A 17,117-nucleotide genomic window follows, 5' to 3' on the forward strand; every position below is an offset into this window, starting at 1 on the left:
GGGGTCCTTGTGAGGAACCTGAACCCCAACAGGGCACGGCCCAAACCCCAAAAGTGCCAGGACTGCCCTAAGCCACCAGGGCAATTTGGGGAGGGGGCACACAGTGGGTGTCCAGGGGAGGAGGAGGAGGAAGGAGCAGGAGAAGGGCCAGAAAGAAGAGAAAGAGGAGGCAGGACTAGAAAGGAGGAGTGGGACGCCTTTTCCCCTGCTCTTCCACCCATTTTCCACTGCCCCTCAATCCACCACCTCTGTCGCACATGCTTGGCTTTGGGGATTCCAAGCCCCTCCTCCTTATTCTAGAGGTCCCATACTCGACATCGCACAATTCAGGCACCTCTTTGCTGCTTTTACCTGGGAGCAGTCCCTGAGCTTTGGGAATTTAGGGCTGCACTTTTGGAGGGGGACAGCACTGTCTGACTTTTCGCTCCCTGTTGTGGCCTCAGCTGCCCTCGACACCCTGGGGGTGCTGGGATTTCCTCCTGGGGACAAGGACCTTCATTCACTTCCAGGAACCCAATGCCTGGCTGGGGCTCCAGGGCAGGGAGTCCTTGAGCAGCTGCCCCAGAACCTCTGCCAGGGTCACCCAGCGCAGCTGGAGCCGCTTGGCCTGGGGTCCCCAAAGCCCTCAGCAAGCCCCAGTCCCTCCCAGGAACCCTCAACTCCCTCAAACCCAGCATCCCCCACAGCCCCTGCAAGTTCCCTCCATGGCACTGACCACGGCCGTGTACCCACATGTCACTGGCCATGTCCCACCATGTCCTTACCCATGGCTGTGTCCCCACCATCTTTCCATCCCTGTCATTGTCCCCCACATCCCCATCCCTGTCCATTTGTCCCCATGTCATGCTCTGTGTCTACATCCCCCCATGTCCCCACCCATGTCTCAGTTTAGTGTCTTGATTTTTACCCCAGTCTTGGATTTTTTTAAAGGGATGAAGAGAAATGAGAAGGCCAAAAGCAAGGCCAACAGAAAAGCATTTCCATGTCTGTGTGAGCTGAGGATCCACATGCTTAGGAGGGAGGGAAGAACCTTTTTTGGAGGGGTTTCCACCCCACTGTCTCCAAAATCTTGGTCTTTGCCCCAGTTCATCAACATTTCGCTGTGGAAGACACCCTTGGGCAATAAGAAATCAAAATCTGGGAATCACTGAGGTTGGATGTAGTGGTTTTGGTTTATTAATTTGAAATTTTTTGTTGTGAGATAGGATTAGGAAGAAGACCAAAAAAAAGGTTTAACTTTAAATGGCACGCAGAGCAATTTTATTACTAGAAAATGTAAGAAAAATAGAATTAAAATAAAACCTCAGACTACTTTTTTTCTTCCACATACTTTTTTCTTTTTAATACTGAAAGAGTACAAAACCAACTCAGTTAGTTTACCATAATTAAAACAGTTTTTTACTAATTTACTTGAAAGAGGAGACTATTTTCAGTCTATTGAGATTTCTTCACAAGAAACAGTTTTCTTGTGGTTTTGATGTTACAGTGATTAGCCACGCAGGAGAATGGAAATCTGATTACAGTGCAAAAACCCTTTTTTCAGACTAACAGTTTTTCTCGTAATTTTTTTGACAACTATGTTAAATTATGAGGCACACTTTAAAGATTTTTAAACAAGACCTTACTTTATGTCTGAGAACAGAAGGTTTTTTCTTTCTCTTTTTTTTGGGGAGCAGTAAGGAGTTATTTTATTATTTAAACTTGGGCGATTACAGTAATTTATACATTTCTTTACTTCAATATTAATGCTTTTGTTTATATTTCTACTTAGAACAGTCATATTCATGTCATAACATTTTTATGTCTTATAGAGGAAATAAGAGTTTTTTCTCCATAATTTAAAAAAAGAGAAATTTTAGTTCATTACTTTTCTCCTTTCTTTATTTAGGATTTGAATTTTCTTTTTGTTTGATTTCAGTGTTTTTATATTGCTTCTGTGTTATTTTATTTTTTTTATTATTATTTCAGAGAAGGAATAAAGTATCTGTAAAGTTTTATTGTGGGCATTGAAAGAGTCAATACCTTGCCCGGGCAGCAGAGGGTTCTGTGATTTTTTCCAGGTGGGCAGTCGCAGTTATTTCCCATAAAGAGTCTTTCAAGGCCCCGCTGGGGCTGGCTGAGGACTGCAGGGCTCAGTCCGAGAAGCGCTGATGAGTTTCTGCTCTCATGGCTGTTCTCCGGCGCCCGCTGCACTCAATTCCAGCCGCGGGCCGGGGGTTCTTCCTCCCCCCTGCCCAGCAGACAAGGCTGTGGGGGCCTTGCCAGAACGGGGCTCAGTTGTTTTTCCCCCAGGCCGCGGGGGCAGCGGGGCGGGCCCGGCCGTTCGGAGCCGCTCCGGGCCGGGCCAGGGCAGGGTTCTGCCGAGCCGCGGCCATGCCGGGGGGGCAGCGATGGCAGCAACGGGCCTGGCCTTTCCTTGCCCTGCACATCGGGGTCCCTGCTTGAAAACGGGGCCCGGCGGCTTCCTGAGCTCTGAGTCAGAGCCCGCCTGCCCCTGCCCGGCCCGGGCTGCTGTTCCTGTGGGAGAGGCCGGCAGGGAAAGAGAACTTGCCCGGGGCTTTGTGTCTGTACATGTGTATTTCACAAAGAGGCAGAAACTTGCTTATTGCTGTAATAATGTGTGAATATTAACAATCCAACACTGATTGCTTCTGGTCAGATACAAGGGAGACTGCCCAGGTCCAGGCAGGTAAAAAATTTCAGCGAATCTTAAAAAAAAAACCACATTGGAAAAAACGTCCAAGAGCATTCAGTATTCCTGGATGCCACCAGGAGACAAGATTCAACACAAAAAATTTTCTGGGGTTGAAAGTCAACAAATTCACTCTCCCCAAGGAATTCCCAATGTCACTTTGCATTCCAATGGACGTTCCTGCCCCTGCATTCATCCAGGTGTCCACAGGGAGACAGGATGATGCAGAGCCCCCCAGCCAGGTGTCTTCCCAACATGGATCACCAGGACCACGGATCACCAGGGCTCTGCCCAATGGGGGTCACTGGGGATCATCCAACACCAATCCTCCCATGGGGGATGGAGCTGGAGCAGAGCACAAAGCTCTTCCCACACTCGGGGCACTCAAAGGGCTTCCCTTAGTGGTGGCTCCGTTGGTGTTTGGTCAAGTTTGAGCTCTGTGAGAAGCTCTTCCCACACTCAGGACACTCGTAGGGCCTCTCCCCAGTGTGGATGCGACTGTGCGTAATGAGATGGGAGTTGCGTTGGAATCCCTTCCCGCAGTCGGAGCAGCGGAAGGGCTTCTCATCTCTGTGAATCCGCTCATGTTCCAGGAGATGGGAGCTGGTCTGAAACCTCTTCCAACACACAGGACACTCGTAGGGCCTCTCCCCGGTGTGGATGCGCTGGTGTTTTCTCATGTTGGAGCTCTGCCCAAAGCTCCTCCCACATTCCCAGCAGGTGTAGGGCTGTTCTCCTGCGTGGATCACGCGGTGCATCGTCAGTTCAGATTTTGTCCAGGAACACTTTGTGCATTTCCCACACTCGTAGGGCCGTTCCCCAGTGTGGATCCTCTGGTGTTGGATCAGGTGAGAGCTCTGACTGAATCCCTTCCCACATTTCCCACATTCATAGGTCTTTTCCCCAGTGTGGATCCTCTGGTGCCGCATCAGCCTGTAGTTGTTGCTGAAATCCTTCCCACATTCCAAGCACTTGTGGGGCTTCTCCCCTCCATGAGGCTTCTCCACCAGCTCTGAGCTCTGCCTGGATCTCCGGCTGCCTTCCTGTCTCTGGGAGGGTCTTTCCTCCTCACAGCTCTCTGGGCTGGGTTTGCAGCTCCTCCTTGTGAGAGATCTCCTGGGCTTTTCCTCCTCCTCCATCGGTCAACACCTTAGGAATGAAAAATACTGGTTTGGGAGAAAAAGCAAGAAAAAACCACATTGGGCTAGGGGTTCCTCCTTGCCCAAGTTCATCTCAGGAAATCACTCGGCATCTTGTATCTGTAAGAAACTTCAAACAACCAAGATTCAGATCAAAAGTCCTCCAAACATCAAGACACATATCAAAAAGTACCCAAACAGCAAGACTGAGACAAGATTCAGGCCCTGCAAAAAAACAAAGCATCAGCATTTAGCCCAATACAGCTCAGAAGATTCACCCCTGTGAAAATCGTGGATCCTCCTCTCTCGTAACCTGCAGCATTTAGTGGGGGAAACGCTCCTGGGGCTGGGGGGAGGCAGCAGCCACAGGGAGGGGTGGAATCTTGTGCTGCTTCGTGTTTCTCGGCCGCTCCCGCCCGCACTCGGTCCCCACTGCAGTCGCTCCCGCCACCACAGCGCGGGGGGGCCCGGCCTTGGCGCTGCCCCCCTCCCACCTCCCCAAATTCCCCTGGCGGGGGGCGCTGGGGCCCGGGGGGCGCAGGTGGGGTCCAGGTGGGGAACGCTGGGAGCTGCGGGTCTGCCTGGACACTGCTGAGTCATCAGCGCCGCGCGCTCTCATTGGCTGAGCGCTGCCCCAGGGGCGGGGCTGCACCAAGGGGGGACACCCTGCTCCAGGGGGGATGGCCCCAAAACGGGGGACCCCCATGGAAGGAACGACAGCAAAGCGTCTTTACAAACAGATGCTGCGAATCTGCTCCCACATAGGGCCAGGGACGGGTACATAAGGAAGTGACAGCAAAGTCATCAGGTTCAGAAAATGTTATTAATTGAGCACACAGACTGCTGCTCAGCCAAGTTCCTGCTCAATTCATGAACTCCCAGAAGAAGAACAAACACCTCACAGAGCCATGAATATCGTTAGCTGTACAAACGTGGGGTGCATATTAAGGGGGGGTGCAGTGGGTGCATTGGGAAATCTGCACCTCTCAAGTACTTCAGCCAATGGGGAAAGGTAGAGAGAGATGGAGCCGGGAAAATCAGGATGAAAAGGAGGCTCTGTCCTCCAACAGGTGCAGAGACCCCATGGGAAACGGCCCATGGCAGCTCCCTGCTACTGTGAAGGAAATTACTTTTACAGGACTCCTCTGCCTTCTTTGTGCACAGAAACCTCTGGTGATGTGAATTTTTCCACACACCTTGGGGCACGGCAGGAATTCCTTCCCCCGTCCGGGTGGGGGCAGTGAGTGGAGCTGAAGGTGCCTCAGGGGGGCTGCAGGAGGGGCAGAAGAAGCCCCTGGAGCAGTTGCTCAGAAAGGCACAGCAGGGAAATGCAAGAAGGGATGAGGAAAAGGCCAAGGTGAAGGCAAAGGCCATGGCAGAGTTTCTACAGCCCCTGAGGGATGAACCCCAGGGCCCAAGGGGGCCCCAGCACCCAGGGGCTCTCAGATCCTTTCACCACCTTGAACCAGCTTCCCTCCTCACACTGCCACCATTCAGTGCTTGATGTCAAAGATGCTTTTTGCGGATGCCCACTCACACGGGATGCTAAACTGTATTTTGCCTTGGAGTGGGGGTAAGAGGTAGAAGGGAAAATGGTAAAGATATGGACGCTCCTTCTGCAGGGATGCACGGAAGCACCAGCCTTATTGGGGCAAGCCTGGCAGAAAATATCACAAGAATTTACCCCACCCCAGGGATTGGGTTAATGCAGGATGTGGATGACTTGCTCCAGTAAGGAGGAGAAGAAGTGGCAGAAGAAGCCACTGTGAAATGACTGAATTTTCAGGCTAAAAAGCATCTTGGAGTATTTGAAAAAAAAGCGCAAATTGTGGAGAAAAAAGTTAAATATTTGGGGCATATTTTGACCGAATTTCATGGTGTATTGACCCAGAGAAGGACCAGGGAAACTCAGAAGTAATGTTACACAGCACTAAAATGGAGCTGGGGCAATTCTGAGGATTAACAGGGAATTGCAAAATCTGGACTGAAGATTCCCTGTTCCATCCAGAACACTGTATGACTTTTTAAACCCAGATAGCCTCAATGTTTTGGTATGGACATGAGAAACAGCAACACTTCAGAAAATGAAATAAAACCAAAATGATTGCTGCCCCAGCCATGGCTCTTCCAGATTCAGAAAGGAAATTTGAATTTTATGTGTGTTATAGTACATATTATATTATTGGCTTTTGGCAAATATTGAAATGAATGCTATATGTCTAATGTTGGAAAACTTTGCTGTATCAATACAGTGTATTTTAGATTTGTCATTAAAAAAACTTAAAAATAGTAGGATGATAAATATATTTTTCTTGGACTATAAGATGGTGATGTCAAAAGCTTTTGGTCACGCAACTAACTCAGAAAATGGCAGAAAAGATAATCAGGAAATTCTCCACATTCTTGGATTATGGGGACACCAGACCCTCAGGGAAGGAAAAAATGTTGATTTACAGGTTGGGAGGAGGGCAGGAATAATTTTGAAAAATGCATGAAGATATATGGATATGCAACAGGTTGATGCATTTAAGGAAGTGTTTTCTGAGTTAGGTGTGCTCTTGGCTGAAGGCCAAGCACCTGCTGTTATAATATTTTGTTTTAATGTCAATTATTAAACGCTTTAAATATTATTAAGAAGGTGAACTTCAGTTTTTAAAATGTGGATGTTACACTGTGCCATGGCAAAGGAATCCTTGTGCTAAAATGTTTAACCCAGGGGCCAGAGTGGCCTCATTGTCTGCACAATTGTGCAGCCACAGCTTTAACGGGACCTGAGGCCCAAACACTGATGGCAGGAGGATCTCCTGTTGTTCAAGTCTGGCACCAAGTTAAAGGTTTGAGAAGCAAAAGAGCCTCTGGATGGGCACTGCTCATCAAATAATTCCAAGATAAGAGACTGTGGAAGCAACAGACTCAGATGGGGAACTCATTTGACAGCAAAGATCCTTCAGGGGGCTCTGGCTGCTTTAGGAATACAATGGGACCTCCACAAACCCTGGCACCCCCAGAGCTCAGGTCAGGGAGAAAGAATGAATGGGGAAATAAAGAAACTCCTTTGGAAGCTGGTGATAGAAACCAAGATGCCAGCAGCAGCAGCCAGGGCTCCACATCGGGCCCAGCCCCTGGGCCTGCCCACACATCCTCTGCTGAAATCCTCTGCCTGGGCACCCTCCTTTGGCATCTCCAGCCACTGGGGCCAATCCTTGCTGCCACTGCTGGAGCTTCGCTGCTTTCTGTGCCTGCACTGCCACAGCTGCTGGGGAACACAGCGGCACAATTCCACTCTGGCTCTCAGTTACACTCACACACTGGGCTGCCTGCGATTCGATTGTTGCAAAATATACCAACTTTAATTTTACAAATTTTTAGTAAATCTTATTTCCCTACTCAGGCTTGGTTTGCATCGGGAAAGGAATTTTAAAGGGTTTTTTAAAGGAGTGTTACACCACACAATGGTGATGAGTTTAACATCTCAAGAGACTGGGAATAGCCAAAAGATACCGACAAAGATAAGGACCATCAACAAAACATCAAGAACCATCAGCAAACATTAAGCAACACCCATCCCAGAAACTGCTCCTGGCAGAGTTGGAGTCACCTGCTCTGGAAAAGACTGAGAAGGAAATCCAAGAGTGAGGACCTAATTAACATCAGAGAAGGAGAAATCCGGATCCGATAGGAAATCAAATAGTAAGAATGACACAACTTGCAACTAATGAACATTAAACCAATAAAATTCTATGGATTTCGACGGTATAAGGTTTAGGAAAAATCTGGTAAAACTCACGTATCATGCAATGATTTTCTCTGCCCACCCGACCTATGTGAGGATGAAATGATTTCTGTTTCACATCTTGGCAATAATCAAGTAATGCCTTGACTCTCTAACACAAAAGATTTCAAGTTAAAAGCAGATGGGGGGGTGGGGGGGGGTCACATGTGAGTCATCCAATGGCTGCTGTGGAAGAGAAGCATCAGTTCCAGGCAGCTAGGAGAGGAGCTTTAGAAATGCAGATTAACACTACTGGGGGCATTTATCTGGAATTACGGACTTCCAGGAACGCCTGATATCTAAGATTCTCCTCCAATGTATAACCCTCCCTTTTGAATTTTAATTCCTATAAAATTCATTGTTTTTCCCCATTCCTTTTTTTCATATTTCAATATCCAGATTCATTTATTAGCAAACCTTCAGTTTTTTTCCAAAGGGAAACATCTTTCTCCATTCATCAATCAGTGGAATCCATCCCATTGTCTCTTTTACCTCTCAGTGCTGGTCTTCTCTACCAGCAGATCCACAGCTCGTTTGTAAAGACAAATACAACATTCCTCTCTAGAATAATCCCAAAACCAAAGAGGACCCAGGAAAAGAGATTGACTCAAAAGGAAATACAATATTGTAAAGACAGTTCCTGAGGAAATAAGTAGAGGAGGGAGTGAAAGCAGTGTGCAGAGAAAATCATTCCATGACATGTGAGTTTTACCAGATTTTTCCTAAACTTTATACCGTCGAAATCCATAGAATTTTATTGGTTTAATGTTCATTAGTTGCAAGTTGTGTCATTCTTACTATTTGATTTCCTATCGGATCCGGATTTCTCCTTCTCTGATGTTAATTATGTCCCAGTATTGGATTTCCTTCTCAGCCTTTTCCAGACCAGGTGTCTGCAGCTTTGCCGGAGGTGTTTTAGGGGGTGGATGTTGCTTGATGTTTGCTGATGGTCGTAGATATTTTATTGATGCTCTTTCTCTTTGGGGGTATCCTTTGGGCCATTCCCAGTCTGTTGAGATGGTAAACTCATCCCTGGTGAGTGGTGTAACATCCCTTAAAAAACCCTTTAAAAATTTTTTTCGTAATTGGAAGGCAAGCCAAGCCTGAGTAGAGAGACAAGATTTTTTAAAAATTTAAAGTTGGTATCTTTTCCAACAACCGAATCTCAGGCAGCCCAGTGTGTGAGTGTAATTGAGAGCCAGAGTGGAATTGTGCCCTTGTGTTCCCCAGCAGCTGTGGGAGTGCAGGCACAGAAAGCAGTGAAGGTCCAGGACTGTGGCCACAGACTGTTTGAAATACACATCCCTTATCTGCACCCTGCACTAGGTGGAGAATTACCAGGGTAAGGAATTCCAAACACCAATTCCAAGGGAGATCATTGAATATCTGCTCTGGGTCTGGCTCTTATCCTTGCCAAAGCCAATGGCAAAAGCCGTACCTGTGGCATCTTGGTTTCTATCACCAGCTTCCAAAGGAGTTTCTTTATTTCCCCATTCATTCTTTCTACCTGACCTGAGCTCTTGGGATGCCAGGGTTTGTGGAGGTTCCATTGTATTCCTAAAGCAGCCAGAACCCCCTGAAGGATCTTTGCTGTCAAATGAGTTCCCCATCTGAGTGTGATGCTTCCACAGTCCATTATTTTGGAATTACTGGGTTTTGAAGTTCCTTTAGAAGAGATCCAGTGATTTCTGAAGAGATCAAAATTGCTTTTGGCACCCTGTTAGCTGCCATGCTGTCAACAGAAGATATTTGAGCCTTCCTGCTCAGGGCATTTCAGTGCCAGGCTCTTCCAAGCACACCCAGCTCCACCGGTTGAGCTGAGCATGCAGGTGGTGACCTGCGCTTGGTCTGATTCCCTTTCCTTAATCACAGCGTGTCTTGGAACTCTTTTCCCTTCTCCTGCCCTTGCAGACCCATCCATAAACACATTTTGTCCCTGAGGCCAGGGAATGTCTCCTCAATCTCTCCTGTCCTGGCTCTGGAGCTCTGTCCCTTGAATGCAGCCATGGGTTTGTTGCCAGCCCCTGTGCAGGCTGTTCAAACAGGAGGCTGGGTTAAACCCTTCCCCTGTCCTCAATTCTAAATCCTCCTGTGCCACTGAACAAGTTTCATTCTGTAATCACTGAGCACTGCTCATCCATGTAGAGGCTCTTTTGGTTCTCAAAGCTTTATCTTGGTTCCAGATTTGAACAAGAGGAGATCCTCCTGCCATCAGGGTTTGAGCCTCAGGTGACATTAAATTTTTGGCTGCACAATTCTGCAGACAATGAGGCCACTCTGGCCACTGAGTTAAACATTTTTACTCGAGAATTCCTTTGGCATGGCCCTGTTTAACATTCACATACAATTCAAATTCTTTTTCCCTGTCTGGAAGGGCCAAGGGGGATTCTCAGTTAATCTGCTTTTTAACATTTGAAAATTCTGCTTTCCTTTTGGTGTCCATCCATCCAGTTTCTTGAGTGTCAGGATAGGAATGTTGTAGGGAGAGATCCCTGGCTTCAAAACCCTGCTTTTAGCAAGGACTCAATACAGGCTGTAAACCCTTCCTTCCCTCCCCTGGAATAGGGTATTGCTTTTAGACACCACTTTTCCTGGTTGCTTCAAAGTCCTTTGGAGAGGCTCCATATCTCATTTTCCCTATTTTCCTGGAGCTGCCTGCACTTCTGGTTTCACTTCAGCACAGGCCTTGCCAGACATTTGACACAATGGCACAACAGAACCAGCCTCTGTATCACTGTTTTATGATATTAATTTGTATTCCAAATTTAGGCATCAAATCCCTTCCCAGTAAATTACAATCACAATTAGGAGCAAATAAAAATTCCTGCATTTCAAACCCATCCCCCACATCTGCTAACAGTGGTTGAATAAAACACACCAGCTCATCTTTCCCACTTATCTCCTGAAGAATCAAAGGCATTTTTGGCATTTTTACCCCCTTATGTCTAAGATTCAGAGTGGATGGAGAGGTCCCTGTGTCCATCAGGAAAGGCCTTCTCTCAATCCAGACCCACCCTGAATGTTCTCAAGGTGGGTCCCAGGTGTAATGGGAGCTCTGAGACCCCTAACAATGCATGTCCATCAAGGGCTGGACCTGCTCCTCCTGAGGGTGCTCCTGTGTCTGCTTCCAGTGTCCTTGTGCCCTGCAGATGGAACCCTGGTTCCTTCCCAGGGGCTGTTTGGGTCGGCTCTGCCCTGCCGAGGAGGGCAATGCCTGTGCCAGGTCCTTGTGGCCAACCCCGTCCCCTGGGTGCTGGGGCCCCCTTGGGCCCTGGGGTTCATCCCTCAGGGGCTGTAGAAACTCTGCCATGGCCTTTGCCTTCCCCTTGGCCTTTTCCTCATCCCTTCTTGCATTCCCCTGCTGTGCCTTTCTGAGCAACTGCTCCAGGGGCTTCTTCTGCCCCTCCTGCAGCCCCCTCAGTGCCTGGGGGTGCTCATCCTCTGACAGCTGCTGAGCTTGCTGCAAAATCATTCCTTTCTGCAGTGACCCAAACAAAATGCTTAAAAGCTAATCTGGATCCTTCCATGTCCAATGCCCATTTCCCAGCTGTTCCTTGCTGCTCGTCCTTGTGCTCGCCGTGCCCTGGCCAGCCCGTATCCCAGAGCCGGTGCCTGTCCTGCCGCAGTGTCCAAACGCGGCCCCCCCGGCGGGCAGGGCCGGCAGCTCCACGGGGCCGGGCAGCGGCCGGGGCGTCCCGCAGCCTCCTGGGGGCCGGGGGCCACTGCCGGCCCTGCCCGGGGGGTGCTGGGCTCAGGCAGCGCCCGGCGCTGAGCCCCGGCTGCCCCACAGCCCCGGCCCGGCCCCGCAGCTCCCCACAGGCCCCCAGCCCGTGCTCCCGGTGCCGCAGCTCTGCGCCCGCTCCTGCCGCTGCCCAGCACAGAGAAACCCCCTGAAATCCTGACCTCCTTGTTTGCCTGGCCTGGCAACCGGGGACACAAAGGATCTGCATCAGCTGGCAACTTCTGAGGATAAGAGCCTGCTGAAAAACATCCCCATCCTCAGTATTTTTCTCTTCCTCCTCTTTTCCATCATCCTTTTTCTTCCCACATAGATTCCTCCTGCTGCTTCTTGCCTGAACCATATTCCTGCACACTCCCCTTCACCCAATCCCTTCCCAGCACACCAACAGCATCCATCCCCTGTTGTCTAAATCCCTTCTGGACTTCCCTTATTGCCCCCCTGGGTGTCCCTGTCCTTGATTACCTCTGGGAGAATGTGCAAACTCCCTCACCATGCTCCCAAGGGACCCTTCAGAGATATTTTGGGATCATCATCCCTTTTGCTGGGAGCCCTTCCTGGCTTTCCCTTTCTCCCCTCCATGGGTGCCCTGCCATGTTTAGTCCCCGAAGATCCCACTGTAGTCACTGATGAGATTTTCAGAGCTCTCTGGCTGCCGACTCTTCCCAGCCCCCCTGATGTGTCACTCGTCTGTCTCCTGGTCACTCTCGGGTACCCAATCCATGCCCGGTGCCGCCGGCACCCAAGGGAGCCGATCACCCAAACTGGGTGAGGCACCTTCAGCTCCACTCACTGCCCCCGCCCCGGACGGGGGAAGGAATTCCGGCTGAGTCCCAAGGTGTGTGGAGTAATTCACATCACCAGAGATTTTTGTGTACAGAGAAAACAGAGGAGTCCTGCAAAAGTACAGTAATTTCACGATTATAAGCCACATGATTTTGACTAAAATTTTGCTCCCAAACCAGAAATGCAGTTTACATTCAGGAGTAGCTAAGATATGAACAAATTTTGGAAATTTCCCAACCCAGAAATCCGAGCCAGCAGCAGCCCCAAGCCGAGGTGGAGCCCGCCCGTCTCCAGGCGGCAGGACAGTGGCAGCACAGTGGCGGCACCGGCCGGGCACGCCCCTCTCCCTCTTCCCAATGCACTGTCCGGGCATGCCGCTATCCCTCTTCCTGGCGGCTCCATCCAGGCACACCCCTCTCCTGCTTCCCGGTGGCAGTGGCCGGGCACGCCGCTCCCCTTGTCTCCCGGCAGCAGCGACGATCGGGGCTGGGGTCGCTCCCTGGTGGCCGCCCCAAGCAGGGCCAAGCCAGTAAACCCCATGATCCCACGATTCTGTTACTAACTGGCAACTTTGTGAAAGTCGCACACAGATCCTTGCTGGGAACGAAAGTGTGGCCAATACAGTAATTTCACGACTATAAGGCGCACCCTTTTGACTAAAATTTTCCCCAGAGCCCAAAAGTGCACGTTGTAGACTGTTGCGCCTTATATGATGGACAAAGTTTGGAAATTTCCCTACCCGGAAGTGAGAGCTGTGAGCTGCGGGGGAAGCCAGCAGGGCCACGGCTGCCAGGTGGAGGCGGGACGGTGCCCCGGCAGGCATAGCCCAGCCCCGTGGAGGCGGCACGGAGGGACGGTGACCACAACCCAGCCCCGTGGAGGTGGCACAGATGGGTGGTGGGCACAACCCAGCCCCGTGGAGGCGGCACGGAGCAGCGGTGGGCATGCTCTGGCCCCACCGGGTACAGGCAGGTCCGGGGGCCCATGGCTGCCAGGTTGAGGCGGGGCCTCGGCCAGCAACCGCGCGGGGGGAGCTGGGGGCAGAGCCTCGCTGCAAAAAAAAAAAGTGTGCCCTATAGTCCAGTGCGCCTTATATGATCTACAAAGTTGCGAATTTTGCCAACTCCCGGAAGGTGTGCCTTACAGTCTGGTGTGCCTTATGGCCATGAAATTACTGTAATCCGGTGCGGTTTATATATGGACAAAGAACGAAATGTTGCTGGCACCCCGACCTGCGGCTTATCATCAGATGCGGCATGCAATCGTGAAATTACTGTAATTTCATTCAAGGAAACGGGACAGAGGCCATTGGCCATTTCCGATGGGGTCTCTGCAATTGTTGGAGGACACAGCCTACTTTCATCCTGATTGTCCCGGCGGCATCGCCCTCCCCATTTCCCCATCAGCTGAAGTACTTGAGAGGTGCAGACTTGCACTTCTGCATCTTCTGCATCACCCCCCTTAATATGCACCCCACTTTTGTACAGCTAACGATATTCATGGCTCTGTTAAGTCTTTGTTCTTCTTCTGGGAGTTCATGAATTGAGCAGGACCTTGGCTGAGCAGCAGTCTGTGTGCTCAATTAATAACATTTTCTGAACCTGATGGCTTCTGCTGTCACTTCCTTATGTACCCGTCCCTGGCCCTATCTCCAAGCGGATTCGCAGCATCTGTTTGTACAGACCCTTTGCTGTTGTTCCTCCCATGGGGGTCCCCCGTTTCGGGGCCATCCCCCCTGGAGCAGGGTGTCCCCCCTTGGTGCAGCCCCGCCCCTGGGGCAGCGCTCAGCCAATGAGAGCGCGCGGCGCTGATGACTCAGCAGTGTCCAGGCAGACCCGCAGCTCCCAGCGTTCCCCACCTGGACCCCACCTGCGCCCCCCGGGCCCCAGCGCCCCCCGCCAGGGGAATTTGGGGAGGTGGGAGGGGGGCAGCGCCAAGGCCGGGCCCCCCCGCGCTGTGGTGGCGGGAGCGGCTGCAGTGGGGACCGAGTGCGGGCGGGAGCGGCCGAGAAACACGAAGCAGCACAAGGTTCCACCCCTCCCTGTGGCTGCTGCCTCCCCCCAGCCCCAGGAGCGTTTCCCCCCTAAATGCTGCAGGTTACGAGAGAGGGGGATCCATGATTTTCACAGGGTTGAATCTTCTGAGCTGTATTGGGCTAAATGTTGATGCTTTGTTTTTTTGCAGGGCCTGAATCTTGTCTCAGTCTTGCTGTTTGGGTACTTTTTGATCTGTGTCTTGATGTTTGGAGGACTTTTGATCTGAATCTTGGTTGTTTGAAGATTCTTACAGATACAAGATGCCAAGTGATTTCCTTAGATGAACTTGGTTTTTTCTTTCTTTTTCTCCCAAACCAGGATTTTTCATTCCTAAGGTGTTGACCGATGGAGGAGGAGGAAGAGCCTGGGAGATCTCTCACAAGGAGGGGCTGCAAACCCAGCCCAGGGAGCTGTGAGGAGGAAAGACCCTCCCTGAGCCGGGAAGGCGGCCAGGAGATCCAGGCAGAGCTCAGAGCTGGTGGAGAAGCCTCATGGAGGGGAGAAGCCCCACAAGTGCTTGGAATGCGGGAAGGATTTCAGCAACAGATACAGGCTGATGCGGCACCAGGAGGATCCACACTGGGGAAAAGCCCTATGAGTGTGGGGAATGTGGGAAGGGATTCAGCCAGAGCTCCCACCTGATCCAACACCAGAGGATCCACACTGGGGAACGGCCCTACGAGTGTGGAAAATGCACAAAGTGCTTCTGGACAAAATCTGAACTGATGATGCACCAGGTGATCCACACTGGGAGAACGGCCCTACACCTGCTGGGAATGTGGGAAGAGCTTTGGGCAGAGCTCCAACATGAGAAAACACCAGCGCATCCACACTGGGGAGAGGCCCTACGAGTGTCCTGTGTGTGATAAGACGTTTCGGACCAGCTCCCATCTCCTGGAACATGAGCGGATTCACACAGAGGAGAGGCCCTTCCGCTGCCCCGACTGCGGGAAGGGATTCAAAGCGCAACTCCCATCTCATCACGCACCATCGCATCCACACCGGGGAGAGGCCCTACGAGTGTCCTGAGTGTGGGAAGAGCTTCTCACAGAGCGCAAACTTGACCAAACACCAACGGAGCCACCAGTAAGGGAAGCCCTGTGAGTGCCCCGAGTGTGGGAAGAGCTTCGTGCTCTGCTCCAGCTCCATCCCCCATGGGAGGATCGGTGTTGGATGATCCCCAGTGACCCCCGTTGGGCAGAGCCCTGGTGATCCGTGGTCCTGGTGATCCATGTTGGGAGGACACCTGGCTGGGGGGCTCTGCATCATCCTGTCTCCCTGTGGACACCTGGATGAATGCAGGGGCAGGAACGCCCATTGGAATGCAAACTGAGATTGGGAATTCCTTGGGGAGAGTGGATTTGTTGACTTTCAACCCCAGAAAATCTTCTGTGTTGAATCTTGTCTTCTGATGGCATCCAGGAATACTGAATGCTCTTGGAGGTCTTTTCCAATGTGGTGGTTTGTAAAGATATGCTGAAATTTTTACCTGCCAGGACCTGGGCAGTCTCCCTTGTATCTGACCAGAACCAATCAGTGTTGGATTGTTAATATTCACACATTATTACAGCAATAAGCAAGTTTCTGCCTCTTTGTGAAACACACATGTACAGACACAAAGCCCCGGGCAAGTTCTCTTTCCCTGCCGGCCTCTCCCACAGGAACAGCAGCCCGGGCCGGGCAGGGGCAGGCGGGCTCTGACTCAGAGCTCAGGAAGCCGCCGGGCCCCGTTTTCCAGCAGGGACCCCGATGTGCAGGGCAAGGAAAGGCCAGGCCCGTTGCTGCCATCGCTGCCCCCCCGGCATGGCCGCGGCTCGGCAGAACCCTGCCCTGGCCCGGCCCGGAGCGGCTCCGAACGGCCGGGCCCGCCCCGCTGCCCCCGCGGCCTGGGGGAAAAACAACTGAGCCCCGTTCTGGCAAGGCCCCCACAGCCTTGTCTGCTGGGCAGGGGGGAGGAAGAACCCCCGGCCCGCGGCTGGAATTGAGTGCAGCGGGCGCCGGAGAACAGCCATGAGAGCAGAAACTCATCAGCGCTTCTCGGACTGAGCCCTGCAGTCCTCAGCCAGCCCCAGCGGGGCCTTGAAAGACTCTTTATGGTAAATAACTGCGACCGCCCACCTGGAAAAAATCACAGAACCCTCTGCTGCCCGGGCAAGGTATTAACTCTTTCAATGCCCAGAATAAAACTTTACAGACACTTTATTCTCTCTCTGAAATTAAAAAAAACAAACAAAACCAAAATAGTATACACACTAAAACAATATAAAACCACCAAAATCAAACAAAAAGAAAATTGAAATCCTAAATAAACAAAAGAGAAAAATCGTGAACTAAAATTTCTCTTTTTTTCTAAACTATGGAGAAAAAACCTTTGTTTCCCTATAACACATAAAAGTATTATGAAGTGAATATGACTGTTTCTAACTGTAAGTATAAAGAAAGAATTAGTGTTAAACAAGTGTTAGAATTGCTGTAATTCCCCTACATTTAAATAATAAAAAACACCCTGGTGTCCCCCCCCTCACAAATCCTCTGTTCTCAAAAATAAGTGAAGTTTTTGTTTAAACTATTCTAATCCTTAAAGTGTGCCTCATAAATTAATATAGTCCTCAGTAAAAGTTATGAGAAAAGTTGTTAATCTGAAAAAACCCTTTTTTTACACTAGTAATCAGATTTCCATTTTCCTGGATGACTAATCATCGTAACATCAAAATCACAAGAAAACTGTTTCTTGTAAAGAAATTTCCATAATTGAAAAAAAAAATCTCTTTCAAGTAAATTAGAAAAAACTATTTTAATTATGGTAAACTAACTGAGTTGTTTTTGTACTCTTTCAGTATTAAAAACAAAAAAGTGTGTGGAAGAAAAAAAGTAGTTTGAAGTTTTATTTTAATTCTATTTTTCTTATAGTTTCTAGTAATAAAATTTCTCTGTATGCCATTTAAACTTGAAC

At 50.2% G+C, this 17,117-nt stretch overlaps 2 protein-coding genes across 2 annotated transcripts; one reads left to right on the top strand and one right to left on the bottom strand.

Moving 5' to 3' along the window:
* Positions 1-1,342: 1,342 nt before the first annotated feature.
* On the bottom strand, positions 1,343-4,533 carry LOC117008068 (zinc finger protein 436-like). The gene has a single exon (XM_033081603.1). The coding sequence runs from the start codon at positions 3,829-3,831 to the stop codon at positions 3,091-3,093; it is 741 nt and encodes a 246-aa protein (XP_032937494.1). The 5' UTR covers positions 3,832-4,533; the 3' UTR covers positions 1,343-3,090.
* Positions 4,534-13,919: 9,386 nt separating this feature from the next.
* On the top strand, positions 13,920-16,359 carry LOC117007997 (zinc finger protein 629-like). The gene is given in 5 exon segments (XM_033081499.2): positions 13,920-14,156; positions 14,610-14,732; positions 14,734-14,913; positions 14,915-15,124; positions 15,126-16,359. Coding segments are annotated over 5 exon segments (879 nt in total). The 3' UTR covers positions 15,255-16,359.
* Positions 16,360-17,117: the final 758 nt, after the last annotated feature.

This window comes from Catharus ustulatus, chromosome 28 (genome assembly GCF_009819885.2).
Source record: "Catharus ustulatus isolate bCatUst1 chromosome 28, bCatUst1.pri.v2, whole genome shotgun sequence".
Taxonomy (NCBI): domain Eukaryota; kingdom Metazoa; phylum Chordata; class Aves; order Passeriformes; family Turdidae; genus Catharus; species Catharus ustulatus.

What these genes read in the sequence shown, in the direction of transcription:
- LOC117008068 (XM_033081603.1), bottom strand. Translation starts at nt 3,831, where the DNA reads ATGGAGGAGGAGGAAAAGCCCAGGAGATCTCTCACAAGGAGGAGCTGC.